General features: G+C 51.1%; 3 protein-coding genes across 6 annotated transcripts; all 3 read right to left on the reverse strand.

Annotated features, from left to right (window-relative positions):
- Window positions 1-1,311: 1,311 nt before the first annotated feature.
- Rpp25l (ribonuclease P/MRP subunit p25 like) lies at window positions 1,312-2,731 on the reverse strand. The gene is made up of 2 exons (XM_004658357.2): window positions 2,666-2,731; window positions 1,312-2,077 (listed from the first exon to the last, which is right to left on the reverse strand). The coding sequence occupies exon 2, from the start codon at window positions 2,060-2,062 to the stop codon at window positions 1,571-1,573; it is 492 nt and encodes a 163-aa protein (XP_004658414.1). The 5' UTR covers window positions 2,063-2,077; window positions 2,666-2,731; the 3' UTR covers window positions 1,312-1,570.
- A 1,315-nt stretch (window positions 2,732-4,046) lies between these two features.
- Window positions 4,047-12,378, reverse strand: Dctn3 (dynactin subunit 3). Of its 2 annotated transcripts, XM_045142353.1 has the most exons (7): window positions 12,257-12,378; window positions 10,187-10,271; window positions 9,306-9,392; window positions 6,148-6,231; window positions 5,142-5,200; window positions 4,523-4,582; window positions 4,047-4,362 (listed from the first exon to the last, which is right to left on the reverse strand). In XM_045142353.1, exons 1-7 carry the CDS (start codon window positions 12,350-12,352, stop codon window positions 4,273-4,275), a joined length of 561 nt encoding a protein of 186 aa, XP_044998288.1. In that variant the 5' UTR covers window positions 12,353-12,378; the 3' UTR covers window positions 4,047-4,272. The 2 variants fall into 2 exon arrangements, with proteins under 2 accessions (XP_044998288.1, XP_044998289.1); XM_045142354.1 differs by lacking the exon at window positions 6,148-6,231.
- A 1,143-nt stretch (window positions 12,379-13,521) lies between these two features.
- Arid3c (AT-rich interaction domain 3C) lies at window positions 13,522-20,709 on the reverse strand. 3 transcript variants are annotated; one of them, XM_045141749.1, is made up of 7 exons: window positions 20,401-20,709; window positions 18,704-18,776; window positions 16,562-16,745; window positions 16,193-16,464; window positions 14,745-14,927; window positions 14,450-14,539; window positions 13,522-14,008 (listed from the first exon to the last, which is right to left on the reverse strand). In XM_045141749.1, the coding sequence occupies exons 1-7, from the start codon at window positions 20,707-20,709 to the stop codon at window positions 13,908-13,910; spliced, it is 1,212 nt and encodes a 403-aa protein (XP_044997684.1). In that variant the 3' UTR covers window positions 13,522-13,907. The 3 variants fall into 3 exon arrangements, with proteins under 3 accessions (XP_044997684.1, XP_044997686.1, XP_044997685.1); XM_045141751.1 differs by lacking the exon at window positions 14,745-14,927; XM_045141750.1 differs by lacking the exon at window positions 14,450-14,539.
- Window positions 20,710-21,106: the final 397 nt, after the last annotated feature.

A 21,106-nucleotide genomic window follows, 5' to 3' on the forward strand; every position in this document is an offset into this window, starting at 1 on the left:
CATTACAATGTCTTAAGGAGAAATGGCCATGCCTTTAATCCCAGCACTTGGGAGGCAGAGGTAGGATTGTAGTAAATTCGAGGCCACCTTGAGACTACATAGTAAATTCCAAGGTCAGCTTGAGCTAGAGTGAGACCCTACCTTGGAAAAAAAAAAAAAAAGAGGGGGAGGGGAATAAAAAAATCATGCACAATTCTTAGGCTCTCCCCTAAATTTGGGCAGACGTTTTTCAAAGGCCTTCCCTCTCTGACTCTCTCCCTGGCATTCCTCCTGTAGGTCCCAGCTCCAGCCCCAGCAGGGTCTCCCAGGCAATGGGGAAGGAAGAGTACCCCAGAGTCGTTACCCATCCCAGAATTCAGTCTAGAGAGACTATTTCCTGATTCTCTGAGCTGCAGATCTTGTCCTTCCAAGGACTTTTGCTCTCTCCACATCACCTCTCCCATCAGGACCTCAGATGGTGCCTACATAGTAAATAGCACAATTACAGGTCTGGGCTTCAAAGCTTGAAAAATCACCCCACTAAATCACTCCTTCTGTCTAGAGAAAGGGGGATCAGGACAGAATGCCAAGTCAAAGATTATCAACAACCTGCAAGGAAGCCTAGCCCAAAGTTCGGAGACTCCATCACACTGAGAACTGCTGATGGTAGAAGACACACAAGATGTTCCGATGGCATGATGGCACCACTGTGACAGACAGCAGTATATTGAAGCACAGCTCTGAATGAGCTAAAAGGAGAACAGAGACCAGGCAACTACTGACAGTAAAACATCGGAGTACCAAGCATGACGGCACACTACTTTAATCCCAGTACTTGGGAGGCAGAGGTAGGATTGTTGTTTGAGGCCACCCTGAGACTAAATATTGACTTCAGATTAGCCTGAGCTAGAGCAAGTCCCTACCTTGAAAAAGAAAACAAAACAAACAACAAACAAAACAAGGGGATGCATGCATCTGGAGTTCGTTACAGTGCCTAGAGGCCCTGGCGTGCCCATTCTCAGTAGCCAGGCGTGTTGGCGCACGCCTTTATTCCCAGCACTCAGAAGGCAGAAGTAGGAGGATCACTGTGAGTTCAAAGCCAACCTGAGAGTGCATAGTGAATTCCGACTACACTGAAACCCTACCTTGAACCCTCCCCCCCACAAAAAGCAACCCAGGAACCTAGGGAGGTTCAGGTTACTGCTTAAAGTGTCTTATGACACTAGATGCTCCCAACACCAGCCTATACCTACCCTTCCTCTGTCTCCTGCCCACTAGCTCCTAGGAGGAAAGGTAGGACTCTTATCCCACTTCTACACATCAGGCCAAGCAAACGGGCGTAACTTTTATTTCCTAACTCCCTCCCTGGACCTCTGTTAGAAAAAGCAGATCTGATGCCGAGGCAGCATAAGCTCTTCTTGAGCAGTCCAGAACCCACGACTGTCATTCTTCACGGCAGTCCTGTCCCATATTCAAGAGGAAGCACGACTTCTGTAGATCCAAGCCTTGGTGGGATGTTGAGTGCTTCTCACAGAAGGCACAGCCATTCCAAGAAGTCAGCCCTAGAGTACAGCTCAGGCTCAGTAGGTCTTCAGGACCGGGTGTCTCGAGCCCTTCTTCGGAGTCGGGGGGCACAGTTGGAGCTGGGTATAGTGCCCAGGCCAGGGGCTGCTCCTGGAGGCTGGTAGCCACACTCAGTAGGGTCTAAGGGGTCCCGGCTGAGCAGTACCCACACCGCAGGCACGTGGCGGCGTACCGTAAGGGGGTCTAGGCCTGTGTCCGGTGAGGTTGGGACCCAGCTGTCCTCTGTCTGTAGGAAACGCAGTTTTGTGAGCTGGTGCAGGCCTGGAACCCGACGCTTGACAATCTCGGCACAGCTGACAGCCTTCCCCGCAGCCCGGCCGGAACCTGAGAACACCACATGCCGTGTGCCACCACCCTCCAACCGACCCAGTACCAACCCCAGCAGGTTTCGAATCTTGCTGCCATCTCGGACCCGCATCTCCAGGGTGTCAGGAGGAAGCTGGGGCATTGGGGAAGGTGCGGGGAGCTCTACAGAGCCAGCTTTGCGGTAATGCTCCATCCTGCTTGCTGTGCCCTGCAGGAAAGTATAAAGGTAAGGGCTAAGAACGTGGCCAGTGCCATCCGCTACAACTGTCTCCACCTCCTATCAGGAGATGTCTCAGGCCCCAACTCAGGCCCCGTGTCTGTAGACGGGTCCGATAAGACCCCACTATTGAAGTTCCCGAGGCAGGAACAAATTCCCCACACACTGGCTCCTTGGGCTGGGGTCGGGCCCCATCCTCTCCAGCTCCGCCATCTAGGGCCCAGGACTCATTCCGAGCAAGACTGGCCGCTCGGCGCTAGGTTTCCAAGGACAAGGTCCCGTCACTGTGCTCCTGGCGGGGAGCCTCTTAGTTACAGACTCCCCCAGACACGGCCAAGAACCTAGGGTCCCTAGGCCAGGCCAGAGCAGCCTCGCTCCGGGGGTGAGCAGGGCCCAGCTGCATCAATTTGGGCGACTCGAAGCCTCGCGGGAGCAGGCTGGTGCGGCTCGTGGCCGCCGCGGGCTGGGCCCACCGCCACCGACCGACCGCTCCCCAGGCTCCAGGGCCGCTGGAGGTGAGCGGCAGGCGACCTCCGCGCCCACCCTGAGGTCCCCACCTCGCGGGGTCCTGGCACTTACCGCCGCGGCCGGCTCAAGGCGAAACCCTCGGGCCGGCGTAACCAAGATGGCGCGCGGCGTGGGGACGCGCCGGGCCCGCGGGAGCGCGCACGCCGGGCGGGGCGGGGCCCGGGGAGAGGCGGGGCGCGCGCGACCGTCCTGGAGAGTGGTTTTGCGCCCGTTGCCCGAGCAGGAGCATCCTAATGGGGCGGAGGGCCCAGCGGAGAATAGGAGCAGCCATCTGACGAGTCCTGCGTCTGAATTGAGAATTTGTCCTTAAAAGGTGGATGGAGCCAAGGTGAAGCAGAGGGACTCACCGTGGACGTGAGCCAGCAAGGTCCTTACTTAATTCTGAGCTTCGACCTCTTTCTTTCTGGGGACACTGGCTCACCCCGGGGTCTTCAGCAGGCGTCAAGCCACTCTCTGCAGCGGAGACTGGTGTGTAGGTTGGGTGACTCTGGCAAGCAATGAGGACACAGGTGACTGGTGACCCTGGGAAGGAGGCTGCACTCCACACAATCTTCATAGCGCTGCTGGTCACGGGGATGTGACCACAAATCCTAGTGTGGTGTCTGGCGTATAACAGGCACTCAGATATTTGTCAAATAGTTTATTGAATTAATGAATCACGGAAACAGTAATAGGAATTAAGAAAAAAGAGAATAGGTTGGGAGACACTCGTAGGTAGTTTGGGGGAAGAGTTGGCGACTGTCGGAAGTAGTCTATGATGACTTGTAGATTTCAGACTAGTTCTGACATGCTAAGTTTGAGCTGCCGGGGTGACACGGCACAGCCAGTGTGGCCAGGCGGCAGTTGGAGAAGCCAAAACACTCCTTCACACCACAAGGGGGCAGCAGACACTTGGTGGTGTGGTGCAAATCTGTTAGTTTGCGTCTCATCAAGCTCTTCCGTTGTCCCCGACCCCCGCCCCCTTTTACCTTCCCTTCCCCAGATCCTAAAACTTCTATATCCAAACCTCATAAGGCTTCCCTTCAAGCTAATGGCACCAGGTAGTTTCCCAGGTAAGAAATTTCAAGGCCCCATTTGCCACTGTGCTACTGCTCTGGTGCCTTGGCCCGCTCCCCTTGTTCTTCAGTGCCTACCTGGTGCAACTGCCCTTTTTCTTCACTGTCCACCTCACACCTTGTGCAAGGCAGGGATCGGGTGACCCTACCTGTGTCCTCCCTACCTGCCATGATATATTACATTGAGAGGGTACTTGATAAATATCCAGTGAATGGATACCAATGTCCCGTGCACATCAATCAAGAGCATCTAGAGCGCTCCACATCTCCAGCAAGCCAGATTGGGGTAAGTATAGTTCCTAGCCTCCCCACTAAGTAGGCTTCCAACTCTTCCCTTGGTAACCAAGTCCATTCTAAATCATAAAGCCAACACATTCTCTCAGTAATTTCTCAGTTTATTGTCACTGGAATAAATACAGTGATGGGGTACGAATCACAATTCTCAGGTGACCCAACCTCTGACATTAGAGCCCCATCGGAGCGCACAGGTAGTCCCTGAATGCAATAAATACGTAACTGTTTCTGTATTATCATAAAGATAGGTTGGCACAGGGCCTCGGAGCCTGCCTGTGTTCGTCTGCCCTTGGGATGATGAGTAGCCTGTCATTCTTCTGCTGGCTTCACTTGCTTGGCAGCCTCGAGCTGGCAAAGTAGTTCATCCCACTGTACAAACTGCTTGGAGAGGAGCATTATCTGGTTGCAGGTCAAGGTGAAAACAGGAGTCTTAATGAGGGAGAGATTTTTTTTTTTAAATGGGAGAGTATGGAATGGGATGAGAGCATTAGAGATAGGACCAAAAGACAAGAGCTTGGAGAGAAAACCCAGTAAGGTATGGACTAAGCACAAAGGATACTGTCTTATTGTATTCCTCCAGGAGAGCCTTGGACTCCTCAGTAATCTCCACACACTGGTCCTGTAGGGCCAAAGTACAGTAGAGAAAGGAGTTGGACAAAGTCCCATCTCTCAGTGAACTTCCTGTCTTATTATTTCTTCCAACTAGAAAAGATGATGCTTAAACCTAGAGCAAAAGGAGAAAAATGTAAAGGGGGTACTTTTAGGCCCCCAACAGCAGTTCAAGGACTGATGGAAGGGGCAGTAGGCCACATATTAACATTCCCTCTAGTGTATATTTCCTCCTCTGTCCCTAATTTTGAGCCCTCATTGAACCTATAAGAAAAGCTCTTTCAACTATAGTCAAGAACATACTATCCCCAGGGATTTTTGGGTATCTCCCAACTTCAGCTTTCTGGCATCTCAGAATAGCTCTACTATGGGAAACAGGAAGCCTGGATGTAGCTCTAGGCAAGTCCCTTACCCTCTCTCAGGCATATGGAAGAAGATAAAGAATAAACCTCTAGGTTTCCTCTGAGCTAACAACAGGAGGGCCTGAGACTACTTCCCCTGGCGGCAGAAGTGGAGACATGGTGACTTCCCAAAGCTACCTTCCCTTCCAGGCTTCTCCCCTTCTATACCTGCTGCTGGATGTGGATCTGGGCCAAGCGCTGCAGGCGGGCAGCATGCTCAGGAACAGCTGTAAAACACAAGGCACACTGCCCAATGATGCTTGTGCCCTCCCCCGGGACTGCTCAATAGTCTATTAGGTCTTCGGCAGGATTAGAGTATTGAGTGGAGGAGCAAAACAAACGCCTGGCTTCATCGACCGCTATAGCTGGAGGTGGTGGAAGGGCTCCCAGCCCACCCTAGCCTTACTCCAGGATCCATAGGGGAGGGAAGGCCAAGTACCCAGAAGACAAAATCTTAAAAGTCTTCAGTGTTGCCCTTATCTTACCCAAGTGCTCTGGATAGGGCCAGGTAAAGAGGTCTAGAATCATGGGGCCTGTCCTTTTGTTCTTAGCCCAGCAGAGCCAGTTCTGCCTGGCTTGGGAAACGGGGGGCCTGCGGGTGGACTGAGGGTGGATACCAGGTTCCTAAACTGGCTACTTAGTATCTGACACCCAGAGCCTTGGCCACTATGTTGTTGCCTGCAGCTTCAGGTTGTCAGATATTCAAGTAGGTAGCTGATCAGGGGCAGGGAGAGGGAGCTGGGAAAAATACCTCCAGAGACAGACAAGATGGATATCTGGATTCAATTAAAGTCACTGCCTGCTTGTCAAAGCCCAGGCTCAAGGACTCTTTCAGTAGTGGAGCAGGAAGATTCCACACACTTGGCAGGGGTTCTGACAATAAAATCTGGGCTCTGCAGTACCCTGAAGGAGAGATGCTGAGGAGCAGGGTAGAAAACAGAAGGGATCTCCAGATTTAGGGTCTGCTGGGGCTTATGTTAGTCTCCTGAGGCCCAAATTGCTTGAGGTTCTGGACGTAGGCTTCCTATCTGGGAATTTTAATCAGATTTAGGTGGCAGGTACCCACAGGGTAGGAAAAAAAGAGCAGACCCAGTATGAACCCAGGGAATCTGAATGGTGCCCATCCACCTACTTCCCCATACACAACAGTGGAGTTGTGGTCCCAGGGAGATACCTTTGATGGAAGCGCTGTCCAGCATGGGCACCAGGGCATCCACCTGCTCCAAGAGCATGACTTGGGAGAGGATGAACTGCTCCTCTGCAGCACAAAGACAAGACAGAGGCAGAGAAGCCTGGGCATGGCTGCTCCGTGTAAGGGGCTGTGCGCCTGGCAGGGTAGATGGCTGGGCTCTGCAGCTTTGGACAGCAACCCTGCCCACTGCTCTCTCTCCAGGTGCACATTCCCATTCTCCCTCACTCTTCCTAGATGCACCTACCTGGCTTAGGAGACACTCAATCTCCCCAAATCCCATTTTCCTCAAGTTTTAACTCCAAAGCCTCTGTTTCTAGACTTCTATAAACAACCCAATAGGTGTTCTGAAGACAAAGCCCTTCAGATTAACTCCCAGCTCAAGGGGAAAGTGTGAAAGTGATGTGGCAAAAATACCAGGCAGGTTTTGCTCAGTGGCTCTCACAGGCACATACAAGTCAAAGAGCAGAAGACTCAGGACAGCAATGGGAGAGGCCAGTGTAGTATAGGGTCTGGGCTGAGCTTTGCATGCCCAAGGGTTCTGGTGTACAGAAACACCTAGAATGGGAAGGTGTGCAGGTGTAAGAACTGTTACGTGCAAATGACTGGAGGCGGGAGTACTTGCTAATTAGTTTTAAATTTTTCAGTTGGCTGAACTGGAGCAGGGATACCACAAAACACAAAAATGGATGGAGGGCAAGCTCAGCAAGTCTGGAAAGTTAAAGGGTTGGGACTTTATCCTAGCAAAAAGACACTGAGGTTCAAAAGCAGGCCACGTGCTATGTGGAGATGAGACTGAACAACATTCAAAAAGGGAAAGATGATGATTTAGAAGCCTATATGACTATTCATGCGTAAATGCTTTCTTCCCTCTTCTCCCTACCCCTTTTTGTTTTTCCTTTTTTCCTTTATTTTATTTTTGGATTTTTTTTAAAAACAATTATTTATTTATTTATTTATTTGAGAGCGACAGACACAGAGAGAAAGACAGATAGAGGGAGAGAGAGAGAATGGGCACGCCAGGGCTTCCAGCCTCTGCAAATGAACTCCAGACGCGTGTGCCCCCTTGTGCATCTGGCTAACGTGGGACCTGGGGAACTGAGCCTCGAACTGGGGTCCTTAGGCTTCACAGGCAAGCGCTTAGCCGCTAAGCCATCTCTCTCCAGCCCTATTTTTGGATTTTTTGAAGCAGGGTCTTACTCTACCCCAGGCTGACCTGGCACTCACTCTGTAGTCTCAGGCTGACCTCAAACTCACAGCAGTCCTTCTACCTCTGTCTCCCAAGTACTGGGATTAAAGGTTATGTGCCACCATATCCAGTTTTCCTTTTAATTTCTTCCTTCCTTCTTTTCTCTTTCTTTATAACAGAGATAAATATTTATTTATAAAATTTATTTGGGGGGGGAATGGGCATGCTAGGACCTATAGACACATTGCAAATGAACTCCAAAGGCATGTGCTACCATGTGCATCTGGCTTATGTGGGTTCTGGGGAACTGAACCTGGGTCCTTAAGCTTAAGCACCTTACCTATTAAGCCATCTCTCCAGCCCCTAGGCTAGCCTTGAATTAACAATCCTTCTGCCTAACCTTAGCTTGTAGAATGACTGACTGGTATTCCTAACTACACCTTGTAAATCCTAGAGATTTTTCACTTAAAATACAGATGTTAGGGCTGGAGAGATGGCTTAGCAGTTAAGGTGCTTGTCTGCAAAGCCTAAGGAACTAAGTTCAATTCCCCAGTACCCACATAAGCCAGATGCACAAGGTGGTATGTACATGTGGAGTTTGTTTGCAGTGGCAAGAGGCCCTGGTGCACCCATTCTCTCTTTCTCTGTCTCTCTCTCTCTCAAATAAATTAATTAATTAATAAGATAAAATAATACAATAGCCAGGCGTGGTGGCACACACCTTTAATCCCAGCACTTGGAAGGCAGAGGCAGGAGGACTACAGTAAGTTTGAGGCCACCCTGAGATACATAGTGAATTCCAGGTCAGCCTGGGCTACAGTGAGACCCTACCTTGAAAAACAACAACAACAACAAAAAAAACCCACATGTTGAAACCCATGCCACTATTCTCCCTTTTCCCAAATGCCAATGCTGTTTACCCCCACCCTGTCTTAAAAGATCCTCTACCCAGGAACCCTTCTACACTGCTGGTGGGAATGCAATCTGGTCCAGCCATTGTGGAAATCAGTGTGGAGGTTCCTAAAACAGCTAAAGGTTGATCTACCATATGACCCAGCTATAGCACTCCTAGACATATATCCGAAGGACTCATCTTGTTTCCTTAGAAGTATGTGCTCAACCATGTTTATTGCTGCTCACTTTATAATAGCTGGGAAATGGAACCAGCCTAGATGTCCCTCAACTGATGAGTGGATAATGAAGATGTGGCACATTTATATAATGGAGTTCTACTCAGCAGTAAAGAAAAATGAAGTTACGAAATTTGCAGAAAAATGGATGGATCTGGAAAGGATTATACTAAGTGAGGTAACCCAGGCCCAGAAAGCCAAGCGCCACATGTTCTCCCTGATAGGTGTATCCTAGCTACAGATGATTGGGCTTCTGCGTGAGAAGGAAAATACTTAGTAGCAGAGGCCAGTAAGTTAAAAAGGAGATATAAAGGGAAGAGAAAGGAAGGGAGGAGGGTACTTAATAGGTTGGTATTGTATATATGTAAGTAGAATGATTGAGATGGGGAGGTAATATGATGGAGAATGGAGTGTCAAAGGGGAAAGTGGGGGGGGGGAGGGTATTACCATGGGATTTTTTTTTATAATCATGGAAAATGTTAATAAAAATTAAATTTAAAAATATAAAAAAGATCCTCTACCCAGTAAGCAGCAGGGAAAGTTCTAAAGAAAAATTCTAAGGATAAGGTATTAATAGGACATTGAAGTAGCTCTCACTGTGGCTAGCACCACGGTCTGCAGCTGGCCAAGAGGTATTCTACACCCAGTGCCTACTACAAGACCCATAGGATCACCATGAGCCTCAGCCCAGACCCAGACTAAATTCCAAAGGGCAGCTTCATGGGCTATATGTATAACAAGATGGAAGTAGGAAGCCCTTTCCATGCTCAGCTCTTCCATAGCCAACCTACTCAGGTGCATGTGTACATATCACCCACCATTACCTGCTAAGATGAACTGCAACTTAGAAGCATCAGGTATGGCAATCCGGTCAATGTACTCAGGATCCAGGTATTTGATTAAGTCTTCAACTAGAAAAGTAGCAAGATCAAAAACAGAACAGACTTGGGAGTGGGATCCTATCTTATAAAGGCAGTTTGGAAAGTGGTTAATTCCTTGGGGTGAGTCTGGAATGATGAGCTGACACTCACAGACCCCCATTAGCAGGTATCTACCAGGTCCCCTATTCCACTTCCCAATTTCTTCACTTTCATCACTTACTGACCTCACGACTTCTAGCGCTGGAAACACAATTGCTGCAGCACTCTGGGGTCCCCCATGTTACCACTGACCTATTCTTCCCAAGGTAGAAGGCCCCTTTCTTCCTCATGACTACCAAGACATGCTAGGCCTTTGTTTGGTTTCCAATTACTGAGCTATAAGAATTTACCCCTCCCTCCACTAAGGGAGGCTTTGAGGAACAGCTCTCATAATTTAGGGCACTGGCATGGGCTTGAGATTTATCCACAAGGTAAAAAAGCACACCCCGATTCACCACTTCAGAAAACACATCCGGGCTAGAGAGATGGCTTAGTGGTTAAGGCACTTGCCTGTGAAGCCTAAGAACAGAGGTTTGACTCCCCAGAACTCACATAAGCCAGATGCGCATGGTGGCACATGCGTCTGGAGTTCATTTGCACTGATTAAAGGCCCTGGTATGCCCATTCTTTGTCTCTCTCAAATAAATAAGAAAACACGTACCTTCACATTCCTTCTATCCTCAATGGGCTACTCAGGTGACCTACTGGCTGAAAGGCCAGGGTCATTTTTCAGGAAAAATAGGCATGGGAAGTAGTGTAGTCAGACCTCCCATGACAATACTCACTCTTTTTGTACAGAATCTTCACTCTCTCCCTCTTACTGGCAATGTTCCCCAAAGCCACCTGCACCTTGACCAGACCATCAGCTACCTGTAAGTGGAGTAGAGGTTAATTCCAAGGTATACTACCTGGCTCAAGACTTGGAAGAAGTGTAGAACTCTCATTCCTCCACACTTTCAAAGTTCTAAATCTCAATGACCTAGGTTAGTGCCCTTCTCTTGTATTGCAGAAGATGCAGCCCTGCCTTCACCTTACTGTGAAAGGAGAATCACGTACTCCTTAGGGAGTTTCAAGTTTATTGAGGAGGTAATGAATTAACTTAGAGTTTATGGGGCACATATACATACTGTTTATTCTCTGGTTCCTAAATCTTGGGTTTGGGCATGACATGTAAATATCCTTACCCAAGACATTACCTCATGGCTGGAGAATTATATCATCTGCTAGGCTGGCTGGCCTAACACTACCCCCATCCCCTCTCTATATCAGTCAACTCTAGTTTAGGAGATGGCAGAGTTTCTAGGATCTCAATGATGCTGTAATCTTTGTATTAGAGAATACAGAACAGAATCAGTTTAGAGAAAGTTACAGTACAATTAAGAGCATATGGATTGAGTTTGAGAGGTCTGTTGGATATTCAAATGAAAAGACCAGCAGACAACACATATAAATCTGGTTCTCTGGGGCTGGAGAGATGGCTTAGCGGTTAAGCGCTTGCCTGTGAAGCCTACAGACCCCGGTTCGAGGCTCGGTTCCCCAGGTCCCACGTTAGCCAGATGCACAAGGGGGCGCACGCGTCTGGAGTTCGTTTGCAGTGGCTGGAAGCCCTGGAGCGCCCATTCTCTCTCTCTCCCTCTATCTGTCTTTCTCTCTGTCTCTCTCGCTCTCAAATAAAAAAAAAAAAATCTGGTTCTCTGAACAGAAATCTGGAACAGAAATACACATTTGAGACATAATGACATGTAACTTAAACAATGAAAATGAATGAGCCTGGGCTGGAGAGGTAGGTGGCTTAGCAGCTAAGGCGCTTGCCTGCGAAGCCTAAGGACCAAAATTCGATTCCCCAGTACCCACATAAAGCCAGATGCACAAGGTGGCACATGTGTCTGGAGTTTGCAGTAACTGGATGCCCTGGCATACCCGTTCTCTCTATATATCTGCCCCTCTATCAAATAAATGCATAAATAAAATATTTAGAAACTGAATGAGCCTACTTAGGGCTTAAAAGGACAAGGTGAGGATTTCCAGTATTCAAGAGTCAAATAGAGGGTGAGGCTATAGAAGTGAATGTGCTCGCCTAGGTTTTAGGTTAGGGTGTGAAGAATTCTATTCAAAGGATAGATACATAGGGAGGCAAACAAGACAGCGGTGGCCAGAGTTAGAAGGAAATCAGGACTGGCATTATAGATGCCAAATACAGAGTGTTTAGAAAAGTTGGTTCTCAAGTGGGAACACATGTAGTGACAACTAATTCCTCAAGAGATACACAGACATCATTATCTTTGATGGACTAAGCTCCAGAATATGCCTGACACTTCACCAGAACCTCTCCAGTAAATGATCTTCCCATTGCAGAAAGGGGATTTGAGGGCACCCAAGTCTCTTACTGTCAAAATTCAGTCCTCGTTGTGACATGCCGCCTACATCTGAACACCCAGGACCCTGACGCCCCGGGTCTGGGCCTTCTCAGACGTCACCCCTCACTCCTTATCCACCTCTACTCTGCCTCCTTTAGGGTCCCGTGGACCACCCCCCGCATATTTAGCAATGAATTACGTAGGGCTCCAGGACAGCACTCCACTGCGGGCTTGAGATCTTATTGAAACAATCATTAGTTTCTCGAGTGTATCTGGTCCCCTAGGCTGCGAGGGCAGGGGCGGAGTCTCAGTCAAAGTTGTCACCGAGCCCATGGCAAACAAGCCTAACCGTCCGCCAGACACACACCGCCACCATGTCCCCTGGGGTCCAATCGGCTCCAGATGGTTGTTATTCCGGGGGCGGGACTGCGAACGACGAGATCGGGGCGGAGGCAGCCGTCCCGAGGGCCGGTGGCCCGCTCTCGCCCTGCCCCTTACCTTCCGCGAGCCGCGCGCCCCGCTCGGCCCGTACACCCAGCGCTCCAGCTCCTCCACCCGGGCCTGCAGCCGCTGCACCTCGCTCAGAGCCGCCATCGCCGCCGCCGCCGCCGCCGCCTGGCCGAGCCTCCGGGCCTGGCACGTCCGCCTCAAAAGGAAAACCGACCAATCCGAGGGCAAAGCAGGTCCTCCGGGCAGGAAGTGACGACACTAAGCCTGTCAATGTAGGAAGTGAGCGGCCCCGCCCGCAGAGTGTCAAAGCCATCTGGTTGCCTAGGAAACGCGAGTCGGGTCTCACCCTGGCGTCCAGGCGTCAAGATTTCTGCGGTTCTACTAGGATGACCCAAAAGGCACCGTAGTGCTGAGAAGTGACAGAGGAGTGTCCAGCACTGAAACATCTCATACCCTTCAAAGGCTCAGGGTCCATTGCGGAAGAGGTAGCGGAAAGAACGTAAGAGCCAAAGGAAGGGGACCACTCCTCACAATGCAACTGTCCAGGCAGAAATTGGCCTCGATACCCATGACCTCGCAGTGGCTAGCAATACCTTCACAAGACCTTCATAATGGGAGAAAATGATGATGACATCAAGATAAATGAGAGACTAACGGGGGGAGTGGGGGAATATGATGGAAAGCGGAGTTGTGAAGGGGAAAGTGGGGGAGGGGAGGGCAATACCATTTGTTGTCTAAGTATAGAAGTTGTCAAAATAAATAAATAAAACGATTTCTGGGGTTCTAATTCCAGGGAACCAAGTAACTTTATCCCACCCCGTTCCCTGAGATCACATGTATACATCTATCCACTATTCCAGAATAGGTCTATTTCCATAAGTCAGCAGGAGGCTTCCAGAGTTAAGAAACCATACATTTTTGGAGTCTTTTAAGGCCTCAAAGACTCAAATGACTTGCCCAAGGCCGCCCGGAACGACTGTGGCAGAATCAGGACTTAGACCCAAGCAGTCTAACCTAAGGGCTCATGCTGCGTGTGGTGGCACACACCTGCAATCCCAGCACCAAGGAAGAAGGCAGGAGCAACACGATGGCTGCAAGTATGAGCCCAGCCTGGCCTACGTAGCGAGCTCCAGGCCAGGAAAGGCTACAGAGCCAGACCCTGTCTCAAAAACAAAACCATGGTCTTCTCTCGGAGCTGTTCTCACCGACTACATTCTGCTTGAAGAACTCCACGCAGCCTGTGTACTGCATCCTTCCTCCCCACTTCCCAGACCCAGGCAAGAACAGGAGGCAGCACTGAAGAGGGAGGGTGTGCAATTTTATTTCCAGAAGTGACCTGAAGGACGTCTACACAACACCCCAATCCAACCTTTCACCTGACTCCTGAAGGGAAGCAGGCGCGACTCAAAGAAGTGGGGTGCCAAAGATGACATTAACATGGGGGAGGGCAGATGAGGAGATGATCCAGGTTGCTGAGGGAAGAATTCTTTGGTAAATACTGCTGGAATTGGCCGGGGAGGGTGATGCCCTCCTTTTACAATGAGGTAGATGGAAAAGAAATCCCTTAGCCATGGAGGTAGGGTGCCGACATCTCCCAGGACTGGGTTCCAGACTGGGTATCCTGAAAGAATCAATGTGGGAGAGTACCTTCTCTCCCCTCAGCAGTGAGGCTGGGATTCTTATCTCTGAGTAGGCGCTCTCAGGGCAAGGTGCTGGAAGGGGGCCCTGTAGAGGATGGGGGAGGAGGATTGGTTGGACCCTGGGAAGTTGGCACAGGCTGGCGTCTGGCAAACAGGATGCCTGGCAAAGGGGTGAAGAGATGGTAAACACAAACACAATGAGGAGAGGGTGGGTACAAAAGAAGAGAACAAGAGTAAGCGTCCTGATTGTTAGAAAACCACAACCCGCCCCTTGCCACAACCAATGATGATGAGCCCCTCTGATTAGGGAGAAACTCCTAAACCAATGTTTGCCCTCAAGCAGGTGAATAAGAATACTGACACACATGGGCCCCTGACAAAGCAGACATTCTATGGTAAGCATACCACAGAGGCCATATTTTGGACCCATGCCATGTAGACATCCCTTTAATGCATGCCAATGAAACAATCCTTTGAATCCCAAGTTACTCATGCAATTTCAGATATCCCTGAACCTCATGCTAGTAGAGAAAGTGTAAAATCCCCATGCCAGTTTAAATTCCAATTTCATGCCAGTGTGAACAGCCTGGAGTATTCATACCAGTGTAGACCACCCCATTGATCTCTAGTGCCATGTTGATACTGCTGATGCCACTGCCTGCCAGATTAAGGGGCCCATCCAGCCGCTCTTCTGTCCAGGAGAAGGCAGAGGGTTCACATTTCAGGGAATCAAACTTTGACCTTGGACTGCTTTGTTATTCCTATAAACAGCTCCTAGTTCATTTTAGTACCAGAAATCACAGGAATCTGCATCACATACAATAGCTAACAAGTAAAGAGTCTATCTGCCCTCAGTACACAAGCCCAAAGCCCTTTACTAGTAAGTCTCTCCTTACCCCTCAGAGGAATCTTGCCACGTGGCAGGAAACTAGGGGCTGCACCCAGTCGAGGTGGGTCCATGGGGCCCATCAGCACAGCCCTCTTCTCTGGAGGCTCCTCTGGTGCCAACTTCTCTCGTGCAGGCCCCAGTGCCAAGCCAACAGGTAGTGCCAGACGAGGGGTTGGAATACCGCTCTCCTCTGGAAGAAGAGGCCATTCAGCTCTTCTCACCTAACCTATCTTTGTGTTTGATTCTCCCCTCAGCCTGGGACCAAAAGGAGCCACCCAGGCTGACAGCAAGTTTAATCTCTCTTCCTAATTCAGACACAACCTAGAGGTTCTGAAGATGTACTCCTACCGGATGGGGAAAATAGCTCAATGGTTAAAGACAATGTTTACAAAGCCTGACATCCCAGGTTCGATTTTCCAGTACCCAGGTAAAGCCCAATGCACAAAGCGGTTTGCAATGGCAGGAGGCCCTGGCACACTCATTCATTCATATTCTCTCTCTCTCTCCTCCCCTTAAATAAAAGTGTTTTTGTTTGTTTGTTTTTTTCCAAGGCAGGGTTTCACTCTAGCCTAGGATGACCTGAATGGAACTCACTATATAGCTCCGGGCTGGCCTCAAATTAACGGTGATTTTCCTACACCTCTGCCTCCCAAGTGCTAGGATTAAAGGCATGTGCCAGCATGGCTAAAAGTATATTTTACTTTTTAAAAAAATATGTTGATGGCTGGAGGGATGGCTTAGCAGTTAAGTCACCCGCCCATAAAGCCAAAGGACCCAGGTTCAATTCCCCAGGACCCACATAAGCCAGATGCACAAGGTGGTGCATGCCTCTGGAGTTCCTTTACAGTGGCTGGAGGCTCTGGCATGCCCATTCTCGCTCTTTCTATCTATCTGCTGCTTTCTCTCTCTCAAATAAATTAATAATAAAAAAACGTTGAAAGTGGGGGAGGGGAGGGAATCATCGTGGTCCTTATTGTCTATAATTATGGAAGCTATCAAAAAAAGTTTAAAAAGCCGGTCATGGTGGTGCATGCCTTTAATCCCAGCACTGGGGAGGCAGCGGTAGTAGGATCGCCAAGAGTTCGAGGCCACCCTGAGACTACAGTGTAAATTCCAGGTCAGCCTGTGCTAGAGTGAGACCCTACCCTCGAAAAACCAAAAGTCATAGAAGGGAGAATTGCAAGCAAATGGGAGCCCTCGAAGGACCTTCGCCTGAGATCATACCCCCCCAACACTATAGTGACTCTGACTCCTACGTACCCCCGGGCTCTCAAGATTTGCTCGACTTTGATCCCCCGAGATTCCAAAACCCCAGAGCCCCAGCGGATCTTAACTGCTCCCACATGGAACCGCTTCCCCACCTGCGTTCCCATACGTGACCGGTCCCTGCATCTCAGCGCCCGCAGGGACCCCCGGGAGACCACCCCCTCAAACTTCCGCCCCGCACCCTCGCACCTTTCTTGATGGGGCCGGGGCTCAGCTGAGCGCACGCGTGCGCGGGCAAGCCCGCGGGGGAGCCGTGGGCGGGGCCGGGCGGGGGCAGGGGCGCGGCCGGGGCGGGGCCCGGGGCGCCCCGGGGAGCCTGGCCCGCTAGGCCGAAGAGCGGGACGGCGGGGTAAGCCTGGCGCCGGCCCTCGCGCCGGTTGCTGTCGATGGCGGCCTGCAGCTCTCCGGGGGAGCTGAGCGCCCGCGTCTCGCACTCGTACGGGTACAGATACTTCATGTACCTGGGGGACGAGGCTCGGCGGGAGGATCGAGGCCCAGCCCCGGCCTCCGCCCGCGCCCGGCCCGGCCCAGCCCCGCGCGCCACGCCCCCAGCCTCACTGAGTGCGTAGGGTGAACGCGGCGGAGGTGATGGTGGTGGGTAAACTGAGGCCGCGCGTGACCTCGCGCCACACTTTTCGGTTGATGACTTCCACCAGGCCTCCTTTGGCTGTCACCAGGCGAAACAATGCGTACAGGTCCAGTACCTGTTTCGCCATGATGGGCACGCGGTTCACTGGCGTCCCTGGGGGGGAAGAGGTAGAAAGTTATGACACTAAGACTAGTCCCAGGGTGCGGTCATCTGCGGGGATTTAAGGAGTTGGCACTCGGAGGTTGAGGTGGGAGGATCGCCATGAGTTCGAGGCCACCCTGAATTCCAGGTCAGCCTGGGCTAGAGTGAGACCCTACCTGGAAAAGAAAGAAAGGAAGGAAGGAAGGAAGGAAGGAAGGAAGGAAGGAAGGAAGAAAGATTGGGGGCTGGGTACAAGGGACCTCCAGGGCTTTCACCTTAACAATAAATGTATCTTGTAAAGGGCCAGATGGTTAATATTTATGTTTTGCGGCTCAAAAGATATTCATAACGACTCAACTCTCTAATTGTAGCCTGAAAACTTCCTTAGAGGATACTCAAGGGGATGGGCGTAGCTATATTCCAATAAAACTTTTATTTAAATAAGAATTTCATAATCTGAAAATGTTATTCCTCTTTTAATTCTATTTTCACAATATGAAACAATGTTTAAAAAAAAAAAAACTCAAGCCGAGTGTGGTGGCGCACGCCTTTAATCCCAGCACTGGGTTGGCAGAGGTAGGAAGATCGCCATGAGTTCGAGACCACCCTGAGACTACAGAGTGAATTGTCAGCCTGGGCCAGAGTGAAACCCTACCTCGCTCGATAAACCAACCAAACAAAAATCTCTTCTGCCAGGCAGCCGCATTCCACCTAAAGGCTCTAGTTTGCCGATCCCTGGTTTAGACTACAGGAAGGACTTCCATATAGGGCTGAAGAGCTCTATACTCCTCAAAGCGCCCCAAGGGCTGCCGGAGGCCAGGGGACAGCCGGCAGAGAAGAATCAGCTCCCTCCTGGGTCCGCCAACTCCGCAGTCCGCGCCGCCCCCGCCAGCCAGGCCTGACAAAGGGGCCTGTCTGCTCTGAGCGATGGGCCCCAGTTAATTCCTTACCGATCCCGTCCCCTTCCACCGCCGCCTTTGGACCCGAACAATTAGCTGCGGCCTGATTAATGGGGGGAAATTATCGGCCCCGCGGGACCCCTCCCCCCCCGCAGAGGAGCGGAGGGAGGCGGAGCTGGGAGTATGGGCAGTGGGCTGGGGTCTGCTCAAATCGCCCCACGCCACTCCGTGGAGAGGTCCCCAGGAAGGGGCAGAAAGGGGACACTGGGACCACAATGACCAGGTCTCCTGGCGAGCAAGAAGACCTGGGACCTCCATCGAGGGTCTTTGGGAAGGAAGGGACCATAAAGGGCTGCTGAGCCTTGGGTGGGGGTCTGGGGAGACCTGAGCAAGGAGCTGCACTAGGGGTGGGGGGGGCAGTGCAGCCAGTTAATTAGCAGCTTATCAGGCTGCGCTCTGAGTGAGTTAATTAGCTTTGTAGAGAGAGATAATGAGTCAGTGTTCAGTCCCCTGAATCGGGAGAGGAGCGGAAGTGATGGACTGCCACCCACTCCCATCCCCTCCTGGACCCTTGCATTCTTCCAGCACTGAGATTTCTGGAAAGGAATTCCTCCTTCACAGGCCCAAATCACATGGTCCTAGCCCATCCCTTGGGAAGGCCTTCCTTTCAATCCATCCCAGTTCTTCCTGCTACAGGACATACTGGGACTCTGCTGGCCTCAAGCAAGAGTAAACTGAGGGGAGACAAAGCTGGAGGAGGGTTCACCATAGAGAACCTGGGCATTGGGACACTCCTACCTGAAGCCAGTCCTCACCAGGTTCCCCTGTTACCGTCCCAATTGATCCCACACTCATAAACCCGCCCGTGGGCTGACCACTAATTAATCCAGGGTGGAAAAGGGAGCAGGGTCAGAGGTTCAAAATACTATTGAGGGCCCAAAGGACAGGTGCTGGCAAACTTAGGTTTCTGTAGAGAGACCTCACCTGGGGATATACCCTGGGGTCACCCTTCCTCAGCCTGGCAAGTGGGGGGCAATTCCCAGGTGTTTCTGGCACCACCACTTTACTCACCCCTCTTCTGCATGAAGCTAAACAGGTCGTCCAGAAATTCTTTTCTCTTGGGGTCTGCATCAAGTTCATACAGCTGGGGAAAGACCAGGGTCAGTCTCTAGCCCCACCGACCCCCTTCACCCTGAGGCCCCCAATTTCACTGTAGCCTGGACAAGGAGGTTAAGTAGGGCCACCCAACCCAGGAGCAGGCCTTTCTCTAATACACTCAGAGACCTACCCTTGCTATTGGTGCCCTAAGCAGTCCAGACTTCTAATATAGCAAATATGGGGCGATAGGAAGGTGCTGTGGTGGCTCGGCCTGCCCTCCAGGATCGTCTTCTCCTACCCTAAGGAAATATTCAGAGCCAGCCTGGGGCTGGGCCCCACACTGACTAACATGTCTGACTGAGGCACACATTCGTTTGTGAGCAGGCTTCATTCAGCGCACCTCCTATGGGTCAGGGCACAAGGGGCAGGAAGGATGCTGGGGAGCTCTTCATAGGTGCCAGAGGCAGTTGCAATGCTCACTACGGAAGTGGCCGCATACCACCCAGAACCAGAGGAGTCAGGACATGAGAACCTTCCATTCAGCCTGCCACTTCCCAGTCACCTGAACTGCCAACCTCACACTTCCAGCATCTCCCAAGCCTAAAATGAACAATCCCCTGAGTAATGGAAGAGCAACATCTTTCAGCCTCCACTCACCATGAGTGACACATATGGGTCGTATTCCACCCCCCATAAGCATTCTCAAAGTAAGATCGACCCACGAGTAGTAAACCCCAGAGGCACACCTCCACCACAACCCAAAGCCCTAAATCTCAGATGGATGCCTACAAATAATACCACACTCCCTCAGGAATAAGGCCAGAATTATGCTCAGGACAAACAGTCACTAGAGCCATCTCTCTAAAGTAACAAAACAGGGCCCTGAGTGACACTGCCAGTCTTACATCAGTACCATGGAGTACTGGCCACAGATGTGCACGTCTGGAAAATACCCTAAATCAACACCCTATGAGTAACACCACCAGAACAGGACACCGAGTAACACCTTCATGGTGACAGCCTGGTGTAGCGTCCTCAGAATAACTGAACAGTTACAAGGGGAGGAAAATCCTTGAATTAAGGTCATGTGGATAAGGACTTGTCATTCTTAGTGAAGACAAGGGTCCTTTGGTTACACTGCAGCTGTATTGTCCAGCACAGGCCGGGAACTGACACGCACAGAATTTAGGCCAGAGGAAAAAATTGAATGGAGGAGCAGTGTGGCAAGAAAGAGGAGGAGTGTAACAGCCTGCAAAAGGAGTGGCAATCTCTATTCTCCTTCCAAAGACAGAGTAGACTGCCTGAGATGTTCTCACCAGTCCTTGGGACTTGATGTGTAAGAAGGAAGGTGTTAGCGTGGGAATCCCTACACCCCAAGGACGCCCCTCCCTCAAAGGTCCCTACAGCATTGCTACCTTCCTTTCAGACTCACCAGTGTCTGCTAACTTGTCCTTCCTCATGGTTTTTTTGCATCTTCCAGTGCATTCCTATACACTCCTTCTATCTTAGTGTCTCCCTCATCACTATCGTTCTGTCTTACCACTGTCTAGGTTTCTCTGTCCTTCCATCCTGCAGAAGGCTGTGGGGACAGGTGAATTACAGATCACCAGATTTTACTGTTGCCAGAGGGGAAGAAGCAGGGAGATTGCCTGATAGTGAGGGAGTCCTACCTGCTTGAACTGTTCCTCATAGGTCCACTCATGGGGATGGGGTCCAGGGGGCTGGCTGGAAGGTGAGCTGGGAACCTCGGCCCCTGGATGGCTCTCCTCGGCTGCCTCCTCTGCTCCGGCTTCCTCTCCCTCCTCATCCTCTTCAGTATCCTCCTCTTCCTCAGCCCCAACCTCCCCCAAGACCCCCTTAGGAGCCTGTACGGTTCGGGAGCCAGGCAAGGGAGGCTGTGGCAGAGGTAAGTGTGGAGGGGCCAAGGGCCCCACCCCTTGGGCCAGCCGAGCCGCCTGCTGCCTCTGCAGGGCCTCCATTACAGCTTCCAGGCGCAGTCCCCCTGATGGGGGGGGCCCTGGTGCCAGGCGGGGCCCTGAGGAGAGGGCCGCCTGTGGGGAAGGGAATTATGGATGCTGGGCCTTGCTGCCTCCACATCCAGCAACACAAGGGGACTTGGTCATGAATTCAGAGACATGAGTGAGAAGGGGAGTCATAAGGAAAAGGTAGAGAGATGAACAGAGACTTTAGAGGCAGCAAGAGCAGGAGAGACAGAGACTAGACCTAGGGGGTCATAACTGGCCATGAACGGAGGGCAGGGGGAGGCTGGGCGAATCAGAGAGGGTGACAGGGACCAAGGGGGTAGAGGGAGAGCTGTGACACAGAGACAACAACAGCTAGAGATGGGCACAGAAATTGGAGGAGAGACAGGTGGGG

The sequence above is a fragment of the Jaculus jaculus genome, chromosome 1, assembly GCF_020740685.1.
Source record: "Jaculus jaculus isolate mJacJac1 chromosome 1, mJacJac1.mat.Y.cur, whole genome shotgun sequence".
NCBI classification, from domain to species: Eukaryota; Metazoa; Chordata; class Mammalia; order Rodentia; family Dipodidae; genus Jaculus; species Jaculus jaculus.